Below are 17,436 nucleotides of genomic sequence, written 5' to 3' on the forward strand. Positions count from 1 at the left end.
ACCTTTTCTCTTATCTTTTTGACAACAGAAGGTAAAAAAATCACAGATATGCAGACACTGGTATGGTGCTGGATATAATTTCAGTCAGGACACTCGCATCGGTTAAACAATTAAATGAATGAGAATGGTAATACATTTAAGCTTGGCGTAATGAGATGGATCTGCTCTGTATAGCTCCCTGCCTGCAGTTTAAACAACCATAAAATACAAATAACAGTATGGCAGGAAGCCCTTGACTTCAAACCCCCCCGTAGGTCGGCTACAGAGAGACTGAATAGGTGGAGGCTGGGGGAGGTGGGAGGGACGACCACACAAAACCTTCATAGCCAGTACGATCACACTGGTTCACTATGATGGAGTGTAAAACATGGCTGCTTTAAAGCCTTGTCCCTTGAACATGTGATGGGTGTTTTTGCATGTGTGAACCAGCTGTCCTGTCACCTGACAGTACTAACACTAGCTTCATGAATGTGATGATTTTGAATAAACATCAAATCAAATGACAACACAGTAGATTATTTGATTCTCTTTATATGATTTGTGCATAAACAAAAGTATTCATGTCGTTCTTTCGTAAATAAAGTTCCACTATTACAGACATGGGTGATATCAGGAAGACCATCATCCCTGGCCGCTGCACCTTCCGCAGCCAGCGCGAGTAAACACACACACACACACACACACACACACACACACACACACACACACACACAGACACAGACACAGACACACCTTCTACTGTTACAGACAGAGGTGGTATCAGCTCTAACTGTGCTGTTCCACTGTTACAGAGGCCTTCATTGGTAAGATCTTCAGAGGGTAGAGATCATAGAAATGGTAAAGGTAAAAGTTTGGAAAAACTCTCTCAGTGAAAGTGTGTGTAAACGTGTGCAGGTGTGTGTTATTGTCAGGGTCAGAGAATGACAGCTTTCCTCTGTCCCAGTCCAGCTGCAGTCTGATCCTCTGGGGTTTCTGTCTCACTGTGAGAGAAGTGTCTGGCCCTGATGAGGATGATGCTATGTATTCACCACTGGAGAGATATAACACCCAGCCTCCAAACTCTGTGAGTCCCTTCCTCTGGACAGACTCTGGTAACACACCCAGCCCCCAGTCTGTATTGTCTCCAACCTCAACATCCCAGCTGTGTGTCCCTGAGTTAAAGCCCTCAGAGCCCAGGACTTCTCTACAGTTATCAAACCTCTCTGCGTTGTCAGGAAGCTGCTGTCTATCATCACTGTATCTAACATTGGTCAGATCTTCAGACAGGATGAGATCTGGATGGGCAGTGTTGGGGTCCAGAATCACAGGAGCTGAAGAGAGAGATCAGTTTTCTGTTGATACTGTGTTTGTTGTTTACACCCTCGTCCACCCCCAAGTGGAGACCATGATGAACCAACGATGATGTCATTTTCATAATAATGTAGTTGTATCAGACAGGGTATTTCCCATATTTGTTGTTACTATGAAATACTTCATGAAGTATTATTATAAGTCTGTATATTCAATTGATACTCACTATATGTCACAATCCCCTGGATCTTCTCCCAGACTCTGAACTGCAGGTTACCCAGGTGTTTGGCCACATCTATCAGCGCTCCTGAGACCAGCTGTGGATCCGGCAGTGTGCACTGGGTTCTGGAAGGACATTCAGGAGTCAGTGCTGCTGTGGGGTTGAGTTCAGAACCACAGAGAAGAGAGAGACAGGAGGGACAACACTTACCTTTTCACTGTGACCTTGTAGTTCTGAAGAGGGACAAAAGAGTCAAGACCAGATTGAATTAAACAATTAATCAATATTTATCAGTCAATCAGTAATAACCATCAAATCATGATAACTTATGAAAGCAGTCCTGACCTGCAGGAATGAGATGTCTTCAGCTCTCAGCTCCTCCTCTGTGGCTCTGATTATGTCTGAAAGTGATGATATCTCTCTGTTCAGCCCCTCAATCTTCTCCTTCATCATCCGACTCTTCTGCTCCTCTTCCTCCCTCAGTGCAGCTATCCTGGCCTCCTCTTCCTCTTGTAGAAACTGGTGAAGCTTCTTAAACTCCTCCTTAATCTGCCTCTCTGTGAGCAGGGCCTGACTCTGGAGACATGGGGGTTATATATAAAATACTGTACCAGCCACAGGGAATTTACTACATTATTTTGGAAATCATTGGATATTTATCTTATCACTACATCTTTCTCAAAATGTTATAATGTCAAAATCTTAGATGATCTCATCTTAAATCTGGCTCTACATCTACCTGTTATTTTCTACTTTGGTAAAACAGATTGTTTATGACAATAGTGCAGATTGCTGTTGAGAACATTTCACTATAATATCTGACTGTCACTTTGACTGATTGATATACTTTCATTAAGTTGCAATGGTTATTGTGGTGTTGTATTTTACTTGTATATGTCAATGATTATTTGACAAAACTCTCCAAAAGGCTTGTTTCAATATTATGGTAATAACGTTTGATTACTCATTCCATAGGGAGATACATTTTTCACAAAAATACACAAAACTCATCTTCCATGACATAACTCAATATTATAAATGTAAATGTCAATCTACTCATCTACAGAGTGAGATCTACACAGCAGTGTGGTATGATCTTATGACTCAACATCCTTACCTTGATGTGCTCTGCTGTCTTATCACAGGTTTGTTTAACGTTGTTGAAGACCTTCAGCTTCTCCTGTAAGGGCTTCAGGGCAGTCTGGAGTTCCTCCTGGAATGAAACAAAACACATTTTCAGTAAATGCGTTGTAGCTCTACTACTGTGGTTAAGGGATGAAAAGCACCTCAAGTGTATCTGCATGACAGAAAGGTATTTTAGCAAAGTTCTCTGTCAGACATGTACACTTGTCTACAAGTGTCAAAGGTCAGAATGCTGTAATCATTAGAGTGAACAGCCTTTTCAATAAATAAATAAACAAATTAACACATTTCACTAAGTTGAAATTGGATCTCATTTGAATGTTGTAATTATGTTTTTGTACCTTGTGGTCTTGTGCAGCTTCATCTAAAGGGCAGCAGTTGTGGTTTTTATGTTTTTTTGAGATCTGACACACCACACAGATGGGCTGTTTATCCTCCAGACAGAAGATCTTGAGTTTCTCACTGTGCAGACTGCAGAGCACATCAGACCCTGCTGAAGGTCTCTGACTTCTCTCCTGTAAGAAGGCCTCACACAGGTTCTTCAGAGCCAAGCTAAGGGGAGGTTTTTCCATTGAGGATCTTCTCCTACAAACTGGACATTCCCGAGATTCCTTCTTTTCCCAGCATTCCTGCAGACAGGCTTTACAGAAGGTATGGCTACATAACAGTAGGACAGGGTCTTTAAAGATGTCACAGCACACGGGACAGGAGAGATCCTCCTCTGGGAGAGACGATCTGGAAGCCATTTTCTCACCCAGTCACTGTCCCTCCCTCCTCTGGAATGGCTTCTGAAGTTTACTTTCACTTTTAATGTTGATTCTTGAACACGTACTCCGATTCAGTCAGCAGCAAGTTAAAGTCACTATTTGGGACAGTATTCCCTCCTGTAGTTGTGTAAAAGCAGCCTCTCTTCTCTCAGTGTGAGTTGTGTGTTCAGTCTGGTGTCTCTCTGAGCAAGCAGGTGAATCTCAGTGTCTGTCAGAGAGGACTGTTGACACTGTTGACACACTGAACTTTGCTTCCTGTATTCTGATAGGTAAGTCAGGGCAGGGGCGGGGCTTTGATAGACCAGGAAACTGCATCAATGTGTACTGGAGAGACTGCAGGGCTTGAGTGACAGATGATTTCATTTAATATTGCTACACAATGCGACTCAAACACTTTCACTAAATGCAGTTACAACTTCTTACCACAGAGGAAGAGAACAAGATTGCTGACATTCAAATAACATGGCGAGCTCTCTGCTTATCCTGTAAATGTAGAGACCAGCTGACTGTGAATGATTTTCACTGAATTAAAATGACATCAACATCAATTGGTAAAACAAGCTTGCTTGTTTTCTTCAATCTTCATGTCACCTACAATCTGTTCTGTGTCTATGACAAGGCTCTTTTTAATGTTGTAACTTCACGCGCTCTCTCTCTCTCTCTCTCTCTCTCTCTCTCTCTCTCTCTCTCTCTCTCTCTCTCTCTCTCTCTCTCTCTCTCTCCCTCCCTCCCTCCTTCCCTCCCTCCCTCCCTCCTTCACTTCTTCCCTCCCTTCCTCTCTCTCTCTCCCTCAGGCTGGACCAATGTAAATGACATGAGAGTGGTAGATGTCCAGTATGATGACTTTGCTCTCGTTCACACTGTCAAGACTAAGTATGGAGTGTCTGAGGTCCTCAACAAACTCTACAGTAAGTCTGTCTATCTCTGCTTAGTCCTGGTTTTGGAAATTAATCAGGTCCTCTTGAGGGTTTTGAGTTAATCAATAAAGCTGAGAGGAAATGTAGAAAATCTGGCCTTCCTGATGATCTAGACCCTTATCTCTCTCTCCTCCTCAACTACACCTCATCTGCATCAGCTGCTAAAGCCTTATACTACCATTCCAAAATTCAATCCTCTGTCTCTGACCCAAGGAAACTGTTCTCCACATTTTCCTCACTCCTCAACCCTTCTCCTCCCCCTCCTCCCTCCTCTCTGTCTGCCGATGACTTTGCCACCTATTTTGAAAAGAAGGTTGATGACATTAGCAGCTCCTTCCCTCTACCTCTCACCAATAATGCTACCTCTCCTCCCAAACCCACTGTGCAACACCCAGTCTCTGGTTTATCAGATTTCTCCCCTCTCTCCCCTGATGATGTTCTAAAGCTGGTCACATCCAAGCGGGCAACCACCTGCCCCCTCGATCCTATCCCCTCCCCCTTTCTCCAATCCATCTCCAAAGACCTCCTTCCGTTCCTTACGACCTAAATCAATTCCTCTCTATCCACAGGATCTGACCCAGCTGCCTTCAAGACAGCCAGAGTCAAGCCTCTTCTCAAGAAACCAACTCTTGACCCGTCTGCTATCCATAACTACAGACCGGTATCCCTTCTCTCCCTCTTATCTAAAACCCTTGAACGTGCTGTCTCGAACCAACTGTCTAACTACCTCCTTCAAAACAACTTCCTTGACCCTCACCAATTCGGCTTGGTGAGGGTAGATTCTTCCTCTACAACATCAGAAGGATACGTCCATTCCTCACCAGAGAAGCAGCACAACTTTTGGTCCAAACACTTGTAATCTCTCGCCTTGACTACTGCAATGCACTCTTGGCCGGACTCCCCGCCTCCTCCATCAGGCCTCTGCAGCTCATCCAGAACGCTGCCGCTCATCTGGTGTTCAATCTCCCCAAATTCTCCCATGTCACGCCCCTCCTCTGCATCCTCCACTGGCTCCCGGTAGCAGCTCGCATCAAATTCAAGACCCTGGTGCTTGCCTACCGGGCGGCAAAGGGAACAGCCCCTCCCTACTTGCAAGCAATGGTTAGCCCCCAAACCCCTGCAAGATCACTCTGCTCATCCCTCGACGTGGATGCAGTGGCCGCGCTACTCGGTCATAGCTTTTCACTGTCTTGGTGCCCCGCTGGTGGAATGAGCTTCCCACTACTGTCAGGACTCCAGAGTCACTTCCGATCTTCCGCCGTAGATTGAAAACCCATCTCTTCAGGCTACATCTTAACAGTCCCTCCTAGGGACCGCTTCACCCTCACTACCCCCCCTATACTAACCCTAGCCCCAACCCTAGAGACCTCTTCACCCCTGCTACCCCCCCTGTACAAGTTCTCTCCTGCTACTAAAATAATTAAAAAAAAAGAACAAAAAAAAAAAGCCTACTGGCATTACGACTGCCTATGGCCCCTGGTGTGAGCATTGATTACTTTGTCTTATGAAGACTGTTGGATAGATGATTCACTGACTTAAATAAATGTATTGTTGTAAGTCGCTTTGGATGAAGGCGTCCGATAAATGCCATAAATGTAAATGTAAATGTAAATGTAAGTGTAAATGTAAATGTGTTGCAGGTGAATGTCCAGAGACATAAAGAGTCTCTTCCCTCCTCCACCTGTCCTCCATCTCTCCACCGTCTCACTATTTCACCTCAGCAGAGACTCCTCCTCTTAGGTAGAAGAGCCCTCCCCTCCCCTCACCCTCACCCTGTCTGCAACTCTGCCTACAGCTACACATCAGACAGACAGGGACCCAGAGCTCAACCCTTACCTCCCAGCCCACTTCAAACTACTCTGGTACCCCTCAATCCTGAACCAACCTCTAGCCCCCACCCCTAGACAGGGACCATCTGGAGGTGTGTAGGGGTAGAGGCTAGGGGTTGATTTGGGACAGGAGGAGGTACAGCTACGACCCCCCACCACTCCCCCATTCCCTGACCACCTACTATCACCAATCATCACCCCTCCTATATGTGTTTTTTTTACTGTTGATTTCTTCTGTATTGTTTTTTTGTGTTAAAATAAAAATGTGTACAAACTCCATGTCTTCATATGTGTAGGCTAGTCAGTCATGTCAGTGAATGTTTGGTATATTCTGCCCTCTACTGGAGGATGGGAGAATGATAGTATTGAATGATTATTGACAATTACTGAGAGCCAGCAAGAGCAAGAGCAAATCATAAGTCTTTGCAGGCTACAGATGCAAAGTTGAGGAAGCAAAGGGAATGAAAAACAATGAATAATAAATATGAGTAAAAAATGAATATTGTCAGACCATGGCCCCATTAAGAATATGGCAACAGCTTTAAAGGGACACTTTACATGTAAATGTACAAATATTTGAAAACTGCGTGTTTTACATTCTGTAGTCAAAGTTATAAGACAAAAGGTATATCATTGGGGGTAATTTCCTTAGGACCTTTTCTCTTATCTTTTTGACTACAGAAGGTAAAAAAAATCACAGACATGTAGACACTGATATGGTGCTGGATATAATTTCAGTCAGGACACTCACATCAGTTTAACAATTAATTTAATGAGAAGGGTAATACATTTAAGCTTGGCGTAATGAGACGGATCTGCTCTGTATAGCTCCCTGCCTGCAGTTTAAACAACCATAAAATACAAATAACAGTATGGCAGGGAGCCCATGACTTCAAACCCCCCCGTAGGTCGGCTACAGAGAGCCTGAGTAGGTGGAGGCTGGGGGAGGTGGGAGGGACGACCACACAAAACCTTCATAGCCAGTATGATTACACTGGTTCACTAAGATGGAGTGTAAAACATGGCTGCTTTAAAGCCTTGTCCCTTGAACATGTGAGGGGTGTTTTTGCATAGTGAACCAGCTGTCCTGTCACCTGACAGACAGCTGCGCCCTGTCTGAACTAACGCTAGCTTCATGAATGTGATGATTTTGAATAAACATCAAATCAAATGACAACACAGTAGATTATTTGATTCTCTTTATATGATTTGCGCATAAACAAGAGTGTTCATGTTGTTCTTTCGTAAATAAAGTTCCACTATTACAGACATGGGTGATATCAGGAAGACTGACCTTCCGCAGCCAGCGCGAGTAAACACACACACACACACACACACACACACACACACACACACACACACACACACACACACACACACACACACACACACACACACACACACCTTCTACTGTTACAGACAAAGTTGGTATCAGATCTAACTGTACTGTTCCACTGTTATAGAGGCCTTCACTGGTAAGATCTTCAGAGGGTAGAGATAACAGAAACAGTTAAGGTAAAAGTATGGAAAAACTCTCTCAGTGAAAGTGTGTGTAAACGTGTGTAGGTGTGTGTTATTATCAGGGTCAGAGAATGACAGCTTTCCTCTGTCCCAGTCCAGCTGCACTCTGATCTTCTGGGGTTTCTGTCTCACTGTGAGAGGAGTGTATGGCCCTGATGAGGATGATGCTACGTATTCACCACTGGAGAGATATAATCCCCAGTAACCACCCACTGTGCCTCCCTTCCTCTGGACAGACTCTGGTAACACACCTAGGACCCAGCCTGTATTGTCTCCAAACTCAACATCCCAGCTGTGTGTCCCTGAGGTAAAGCCTTCAGAGCCCAGGACTTCTCTATAGTAATCAAACCTCTCTGGGTTGTCAGGAAGCTGCTGTATCTCCTCACTCTGTCTCACACTGGTCAGATCCTCAGACAGGATGAGACATGGATGGGCAGTGTTGGGGTCCAGAATCACAGGAGCTGAAGACAGAGATCCATTTTCTGTTGATACTGTGTTTGTTGTTTACACCCTCGTCCACCCCCAAGTGGAGACCATGATGAACCAACGATGAGGTCATTTTCATAATAATGTAGTTGTATCAGACAGGGTATTTCCCATATTTGTTGTTAGTATGAAATACTTCATGAAGTATTATTATAAGTCTGTATATTCAATTGATACTCACTGTATGTCACAATCCCCTGCATCTTCTCCCAGACTCTGAACTGCAGGTTGCCCAGGTGTTTGGCCACATCTATCAGCGCCCCTGAGACCAGCTGTGGATCCGGCAGTGTGTACTGGGTTCTGGAAGGACATTCAGGAGTCAGTGCTGCTGTGGGGTTGAGTTCAGAACCACAGAGAAGAGAGAGACAGGAGGGACATCACTTACCTTTTCACTGTGACCTTGTAGTTCTGAAGAGGGACAAAAGAGTCAAGACCAGATTGAATTAAACAATTAATCAATATTTATCAGTCAATCAGTAATAACCATCAAATCATGATAACTTATGAAAGCAGTCCTGACCTGCAGGAATGACATGTCTTCAGCTCTCAGCTCCTCCTCTGTGGCTCTGATTGTGTCTGAAAGTGATGATATCTCTCTGTTCAGCAACTCAATCTTCTCCTTCATCATCCGACTCTTGTGCTCCTCTTCCTCCCTCAGTGCAGCTATCCTGGCCTCCTCTTCCTCTTGTAGAAACTGGTGAAGCTTCTTAAACTCCTCCTTAATCCGCCTCTCTGTGAGCTGGGCCTGACTCTGGAGACATGGGGGTAATATAAAATACTGTACCAGCCACAGGGAATTTACTACATTATTTTGGAAATAATTGGATATTTATCTTATGACTGCATCTTTCTCAAAATGTTATTATGTCAAAATCTCAGATGATCTCATCTTGAATCTGGCTCTACATCTACCTGTTATTTTCTACTTCAGTAAAACAGATTGTTTATAATAAAAGTGCAGATTGCTATTGAGAACGTTTAACTATAATATCTGACTGTCACTTTAACTGATTGATATAGTTTATACTTTTTAAGAGAGAGTCACATTAAGTTGAATGGGTGTTGTGGTGTTGTATTTTACTTGTATATGTCAATGATTATTTGCGCAAACTCTCCAAAAGGCTTGTTACAACATTATGGTAATAACGTTTGATTAGTCATTCCATAGAGAGATACATTCTTCACAAAAATACACAAAACTCATCTTTTTTTTATAGCACTCAACCATTATACATCCAAACTTTAACCAAACTTTATACAAAATTGTGTGTGTATAGTAATACCACTGAATATAAATGTTATGGATTGAGATTAACTGTCATGCTTTGGTAAGACACGTGTCATGTCCTAGTTATGAGAACATGATGGCTTTATAATGTGTTAACTCGACATGACATAACTCAATATTATAAATGTAAATGTCAATCTACTCATCTACAGAGTGAGATCTACACAGCAGTGTGGTATGATCTTATGACTCAACATCCTTACCTTGATGTGCTCTGCTGTCTTATCACAGGTTTGTTTAACGTTGTTGAAGACCTTCAGCTTCTCCTGTAAGGGCTTCAGGGCAGTCTGGAGTTCCTCCTGGAATGAAACAAAACACATTTTCAGTAAATGCGTTGTAGCTCTACTACTGTGGTTAAGGGATGAAAAGCACCTCAAGTGTATCTGCAGGACAGAAAGGTATTTCAGCAAAGTTAACAAATTAACACATTTCCCTAAGGATTGGATCTCATTTGAATGTTGTCATTATGTTTTTGTACCTTGTGGTCTTGTGAAGCTTCATCTAAAGGGCAGCAGTTGTGGTTTTTATGTTTTTTTGAGATCTGACACACCAAACAGATGGGCTGTTTATCCTCCAGACAGAAGATCTTGAGTTTCTCACTGTGCAGACTGCAGAGCACCTCAGACCCTGCTGAAGGTCTCTGACTTCTCTCCTGTAAGAAGGCCTCACACAGGTTCTTCAGAGCCAGGTTACGGGGAGGTCTTGCCATTGCAGATCTTCTCCTACAAACTGGACATTCCCGAGATTCCTTCGTTTCCCAGTATTTCTGCAGACAGACTTTACAGAAGCTGTGGCTACATGACAGTAGAACAGGATCTTTAAAGATGTCACCGCACACAGGACAGGAGAGATCCTCCTCTGGGAGAGACGATCTGGAAGCCATTTTCTCCCCCAGTCACTGTCCTTCCCTCCTCTGGAATGTCTTCTGAAGTTTACTTTCACTTTTAATGTTGATTCTTGAACACGTATTCTGATTCAGTCAGCAGCAGGTTCAAGTCACTATTTGGACAGTATTCCCTCCTGTAGTTGTGTAAAAGCAGCCTCTCTTCTCTCAGTGTGAGTTATGTGTTTAGTCTGGTGTCTCTCTGAGCATGGGCATCATGCAGCAACATTCTCTTAAATGTCTCTTATATTTTCTCTTAATTTTCTGTTAAGTCAAAAAATAAGAGAAGTCAAATCCAGATGCACCAAACATTCTTAACCATCCAAGTCTGCTCTTACCCAGGTGTGCTGAATGATGAATCCCACTTAATCATACATTGGAGGGAGTGGCTGATTGTTTGTTATTAGCATAGGTAACGCCCCCTAAACACTATATAATGGCAGGTGTGGAGGCACGGGATTTGACCGGCGTGTGTTTCGCCTAAATTGAGGTTCCAGAGTATTGCACAAATCTAGTATTGTTACTCAAACACTTTCACTGAATGCAGTTACATCTTCTGACCACTGAGGAGCAGCACAAGATTGCTGACATGCAAATAACATGGCTAGAGCTCTGCTTTTCCTGTAAATGGAGAGACCAGCTGACTGTAAATGATTTTCACTGAATTAATAGTTTAAATGACATCAACATCAATTGGTAAATCAGGCTTGCTTGTTTCCTTCAATCTTTATGTCACCTACAATCTGTTCTGTGTCTATGACAAGGCTCTTTTTAATGTTGTAACTTCATACCAAAATAGCACTGGCCGGACAGCTAGTATGAGCTCCCCTCATCCCCCAAAGGAACATTAAATGTATAACATCAACACCCTTTGTGTCCTAAAAACCTCCCAAACCCTAACAGGTAGAATTGAAACACACGTGAGAGGTTGGCCAAGGTCTGATTGTACAAACTTTGAATAGGGGTTCAATGGAGAGAGGGAAAGAGAACAAGAGGTTGTCATCTTGCCCTTTGCAAATTCAACCTGCGAGTCTCCAAGCGCTTTAACAGTTTAATGAACCTGTTGCGACTTTTCTCATATGTTTATAATTTGCATCCGCTAAATAAACAGGCAATTCTCCATTATCGCTCGCAACCCTCAGTCTGGCTGCCAACCGCTGGAGGAGACCTGGACCTCACCTACCCCAGCCTAGAGTGAGTTAATTGATGTGTGTTTGGAGGGTGGGGTGGATGTATGTTTTCGTCTGAAAGGGATGTGTGTGTGTAGGTGGAAAATCTCTGTCACTATTGTGTCTTTAGATAGGATGGTCTGTTGTCATGGAAGTACATGACCACTGGGGGCAGATATCATACATATTGACTTTGCTGCTTCTCTCTCTATCTGTCGCTCTCTAACTGTCTCTCCTTCTGTCTCTTGTTCTGTCTCTTTCTCTCTCTCCCTCTCTCTCTCTCTCTCTCTCTCTCTCTCTCTGTGAGTTAATTGATGTGTGTTTGGTGGGCTCTCTCTCTCTCTCTCTCTCTCTCTCTCTCTCTCTCTCTCTCTCTCTCTCTCTCTCTCAGCTCTGATGGTTCCTGCTGGAGGATGACTCACCTGGCCAAGAAGACCGACATCCCCGGCCGCTTCACCTCCTCCACAGCCAGCGTGAGTACACACACACACACACACACACACACACACACACACACACACACACACACACACACACACACACACACACACACACACACACACACACAGTTATATACCCAAACTTCTCCTCCCTCTCCCTCAGGCTGGAACAATGTAAATGACATGAGAGTGGTTGATGTCCAGTATGATGACTTTGCTCTCGTTCACACTGTCAAGACCAAGGATGGAGTGTCTGAGGTCCTCAACAAACTCTACAGTAAGTCTGTCTATCTCTGCTTAGTCCTGGTTTTGGAAATTAATCAGGTCCTCTAATCCTAACCCTGGTCGTGTTGTGGTCGTGCTGTATAAACCTGGTTGTGTTGTGATGGTGGTCATGGTGTATTAACCTGGTCGTGTTGTGGTCATGGTTTTTGTGGTTGTGGTGTTGTGGTCATGGTCGTGGTGTTTTAACCTGGTCGTGTTGTGGTCATGGTGTATTAACCCGGTCGTGTTGTCGTTGTGGTCGTGGTGTATTAACCTGGTCGTGTTGTGGTCATGGTCATGGTGTATTAACCTGGTCGTGTTGTGGTCGTGGTCATGGTGTATTAACCTGGTCGTGTTGTGGTTGTGGTCGTGGTGTATTAACCTGGTTGTGTTGTGGTTGCAGGTCGTACCCCTGAGGCGAGCGCTGCTCTGCAGCAGAAGTTCATGCAGTTCTCCCTGGATACCAGCATCCTCCCTGACAACATCGCTATCCTGCCCAAGCATGGTACGCCTACTACACACACACACACACACACACACACACACACACACACCGGCCACTTTATTACGTACACCTGTTCAACTGCTCGTTAACGCAAATATCTAATGCTGTGGAGGATATTTTCTTGGCACACTTTGGGCCCCTCAGTACCAATTGAGCATTGTTTAAACGCCACAGCCTACCTGAGTATTGTTGCTGACCATGTCCATCCCTTTATGACCACCCTGTACCCATCTTCTGATGGCTACTTCCAGAAGTATAACGCACCATGTCACAAAGCTCACATCATCTCAAACTGGTTTCTTGAACATGACAATGAGTTCACTGTACTCCAATGGCCTCCACAGTCACCAGATCTCAATCCAATAGAGCATCTTTGGGATGTGGTGGAACGGGAGATTCGCATCATGGATGTGCAGCCAACAAATCTGCAGCAATGATGCTATCATGTCAATATGGACCAAAATCTCTGAGGAATGTTTCCAGCACCTTGTTGAATCTATGCCACAAAGAATTAAGGCAGTTCTGAAGGCAAAAGGGGGTCTAACCCGGTACTAGCAAGGTGTACCTAATAAAGTGGCCGGTGAGTGTATGAAGGCTCGTCAGTCAAGTCAGTGAATGTTTGGTATATTCTGCCCTCTACTGGAGGATGGGAGAATGATAGTATTGAATGATTGACAATTACTGTGAGAGCAAGCAAGAGATTTTTCTTTCCAAATCATAAGTCTTTGCCGGCTACAGATGCAAAATTGAGGAAGCAAAGGGAATGAAAAAGAATTAATAATAAATATGAATAAAAATTAAATATTGTCAGACCGTGCCCCCATTAAGAATATGGCAACAGCTTTAAAGGAGCACTTTACAAATGTAAATGTACAGATAAGTGAAAACTGCGCTTTTTACATTCTGTAGTCAAAGATATAAGACAAAAGGTATATCATTGGGGGTAATTTCCTTAGGACCTTTTCTCTTATCTTTTTGACTACAGAAGGTAGAAAATGGCAGTTTTCAGATATGTAGACACTGGTATGGTGCTGGATATAATTTCAGTCAGGACACTCACGTTGGTTAAACAATTTATTTAATGAGAACCGTAATACATTTAAGCTTGGTGTAATGAGATGGATCTGCTCTGTATAGCTCCCTGCCTGCAGTTTAAACAACCATAAAATACAAATAACAGTATGGCAGGGAGCCCATGTCTTCAAACCCCCCCGTAGGTCGGCTACAGAGAGACTGAGTAGGTGGAGGCTGGGGGAGGTGGGAGGGACGACCACACAAAACCTTCATAGCCAGTATGATCACACTGGTTCACTATGATGGAGTGTAAAACATGGCTGCTTTTAAGCCTTGTCCCTTGAACATGTGATGGATGTTTTAGCATACGTGTGAACCAGCTGTCAGACAGACAGCTGCGCCGTTCGACTTAAAGTGCCCTGTCTGAACTAACGCTAGCTTCATGAATGTGATTTTGAATAAACATCAAATCAAATGACAACACAGTAGATTATTTGATACTCTTTATATGATTTGTGCATAAACAAAAGTATTCATGTCGTTCTTTCGTAAAAAATATTCCACTAAAAAAAGTTCCACTATTACAGACATGGGTGATTTCAGGAAGACTGACATCCCTGGCCGCTGCACCTTCCGCAGCCAGTGTGAGTAAAAAAACACACACACACACACACACACACACACACTGTTACAGAAAAAGGTGGTATCGGCTCTAACTGTGCTGTTCCACTGTTACAGAGGTCTTCACTGGTAAGATCTTCACACAGGAAATGTGAATATGTGAGAATGGAAAAACTCTCTCAGTGAAAGTGTGTGTCAACGTGTGTAGGTGTGTGTTATTATCAGAGTCAGAGAATGACAGCTTTCCTCTGTCCCAGTCCAGCTGCACTCTGATCCTCTGGGGTTTCTGTCTCACTCTGAGAAGAGTGAGTGACCCTGATGAGGATGATGCCAGGTATTCACCACTGGAGAGATATAATACCCAGTCTCGACACAATATGTCTCCCTTCCTCCGTAAAGACTCTGTTACTACACCCAGCCCCCATGCTGTATTGTCTCCAACCTCAACATCCCAGCTGTGTGTCCCTGAGTTAAAGCCCTCAGAGCCCAGGACTTCTGGATAGTGATCAAACCTCTCTGGGTTGTCAGGAAGCTGCTGTATCTCCTCACTCTCTCTCACACTGGTCAGATCCTCAGACAGGATGAGACGTGGATGGGCAGTGTTGGGGTCCAGAATCACAGGAGCTGAAGACAGAGATCCATTTTCTGTTGATACTGTGTTTGTTGTTTACACCCTCGTCCACCCCCAAGTGGAGACCATGATGAACCAACGATGATGTCATATTCATAATACTGCAGTTGGATCAGTCCCTACTTTTGTTGTAACTATGAAATACTTCATGAAGTATTATTATAAGTCTGTATATTCAATTGATACTCACTATATGTTACAATCCCCTGCATCTTCTCCCAGACTCTGAACTGCAGGTTACCCAGGTGTTTGGCCACGTCTATCAGCGCTCCTGAGACCAGCTGTGGATCCGGCAGTGTGTACTGGGTTCTGGAAGGACATTCAGGAGTCAGTGCTGCTGTGGGGTTGAGTTCAGAACCACAGAGAAGAGAGAGACATCACTTACCTTTTCACTGTGACCTTGTAGTTCTGAAGAGGGACAAAAGAGTCAAGACCAGATTGAATTAAACAATTAATCAATATTTATCAGTCAATCAGTAATAACCATCAAATCATGATAACTTATGAAAGCAGTCCTGACCTGCAGGAATGAGATGTCTTCAGCTCTCAGCTCCTCCTCTGTGGCTCTGATTATGTCTGAAAGTGATGATATCTCTCTGTTCAGCCCCTCAATCTTCTCCTTCATCATCCGACTCTTCTGCTCCTCTTCCTCCCTCAGTGCAGCTATCCTGGCCTCCTCTTCCTCTTGTAGAAACAGGTGAAGCTTCTTAAACTTAATCTTGATCTGCCTCTCTGTGTGCTGGGCCTGACTCTGGAGACATGGGGGTTATATATAAAATACTGTACCAGCCACAGGGAATTTACTACATTATTTTGGAAATCATTGGATATTTATCTTATTACTTCATCTTTCTCAAAATGGTATAATGTCAAAATCTCAGATGATCTCATTTTGAATCTGGTTCTACATCTACCTGTTATTTTCTACTTCAGTAAAACAGATTGTTTATAATAAAAGTGCAGATTGCTGTTGAGAACGTTTCACTAGAATATCTGACTGTCAATTTAACTGATTGATATAGTTTATACTTTTTAAGAGAGAGTCACATTAAGTTGCAATGGGTGTTGTGGTGTTGTATTTTACTTGTATATGTCAATTATTATTTGCCCAAACCCTCCAAAAGGCTTGTTACAACATTATGGTAATAACATTTGATTACTCATTCCATAGGGAGATACATTTTTCACAAAAATACACAAAACTCATCTTCCATGACATGACTCAATATTATAAATGTAAATGTCAATCTACTCATCTACAGAGTGAGATCTACACAGCAGTGTGGTATTATCTTATGACTCAACATCCTTACCTTGATGTGCTCTGCTGTCTTATCACAGGTTTGTTTAACGTTGTTGAAGACCTTCAGCTTCTCCTGTAAGGGCTTCAGGGCAGCCTGGAGTTCCTCCTGGAATGAAACAAAACATATTTTCAGTAAATGCGTTGTAGCTCTACTACTGTGGTTAAGGGATGAAAAGCACCTCAAGTGTATCTGCATGACAGAAAGGTATTTCAGCAAAGTTCTCTGTCAGACATGTACACTTGTCGACAAGTGTCAACGGTCAGAATGCTGTTCTATGATACTCTGTAATCATTAGAGTGAACAGCCTTTTCAATAAAAAAATAAACAAAATAACACATTTCACTTAGTTGAAATTGGATCTCATTTAAATGTTGTAATTGTGTTTTTGTACCTTGTGGTCTTGTGCAGCTTCATCTATAGGGCAGCAGTTGTGGTTTTTATGTTTTTTTGAGATCTGACACACCACACAGATGGGCTGTTTATCCTCCAGACAGAAGATCTTGAGTTTCTCACTGTGCAGACTGCAGAGCACCTCAGACCCTGCTGAAGGTCTCTGACTTCTCTCCTGTAAGAAGGCCTCACACAGGTTCTTCAGAGCCAGGTTACAGGGAGGTCTTGCCATTGCAGATCTTCTCCTACAAACTGGACATTCCCGAGATTCCTTCTTTTCCCAGTATTCCTGCAGACAGACTTTACAGAAGCTGTGGCTACACGACAAGACGACAGGATCTTTAAAGATGTCACAGCACACGGGACAGGAGAGATCCTCCTCTGGGAGAGACGATCTGGAAGCCATTTTCTCCCCCAGTCACTGTCCTTCCCTCCTCTGGAATGGCTTCTGAAGTTTACTTTGACTTTTAATGTTGATTCTTGAACACGTACTCTGATTCAGTCAGCAGCAGGTAAAAGTCACTATTTTGGACAGTATTCCCTCCTGTAGTTGTGTAAAAGCAGCCTCTCTTCTCTCAGTGTGAGTTGTGTGTTTAGTCTGGTGTCTCTCTGAGCAGGCAGGTGAATCTCAGTGTCTGTCGGAGAGGACTGTTGACACACTGAACTTTGCTTCCTGTATTCTGACTGGTAAGTCAGGGCATGGGCGGCGCAGGAAACTGCATCAATGATAAATGGTGAAATCATTTATTATTGC

At 43.4% G+C, this 17,436-nt stretch overlaps 1 protein-coding gene across 1 annotated transcript; it reads right to left on the reverse strand.

Annotated features, from left to right (window-relative positions):
- Positions 1-533: 533 nt before the first annotated feature.
- On the reverse strand, positions 534-17,324 carry LOC310816434 (uncharacterized protein). Its single transcript, XM_083686632.1, has 18 exons — positions 16,684-17,324; positions 16,302-16,397; positions 15,509-15,739; positions 15,374-15,396; positions 15,179-15,297; positions 14,473-14,981; positions 9,940-10,347; positions 9,665-9,760; positions 8,694-8,924; positions 8,559-8,581; positions 8,355-8,473; positions 7,607-8,148; positions 2,995-3,408; positions 2,628-2,723; positions 1,856-2,086; positions 1,721-1,743; positions 1,517-1,635; positions 534-1,310 (listed from the first exon to the last, which is right to left on the reverse strand). The coding sequence occupies exons 1-18, from the start codon at positions 17,086-17,088 to the stop codon at positions 766-768; spliced, it is 4,230 nt and encodes a 1,409-aa protein (XP_083542758.1). The 5' UTR covers positions 17,089-17,324; the 3' UTR covers positions 534-765.
- Between the last annotated feature and the right edge of the window lie 112 nt (positions 17,325-17,436).

Source organism: Argentina silus (assembly GCF_951799395.1).
Source record: "Argentina silus genome assembly, chromosome: 1".
Taxonomy (NCBI): domain Eukaryota; kingdom Metazoa; phylum Chordata; class Actinopteri; order Argentiniformes; family Argentinidae; genus Argentina; species Argentina silus.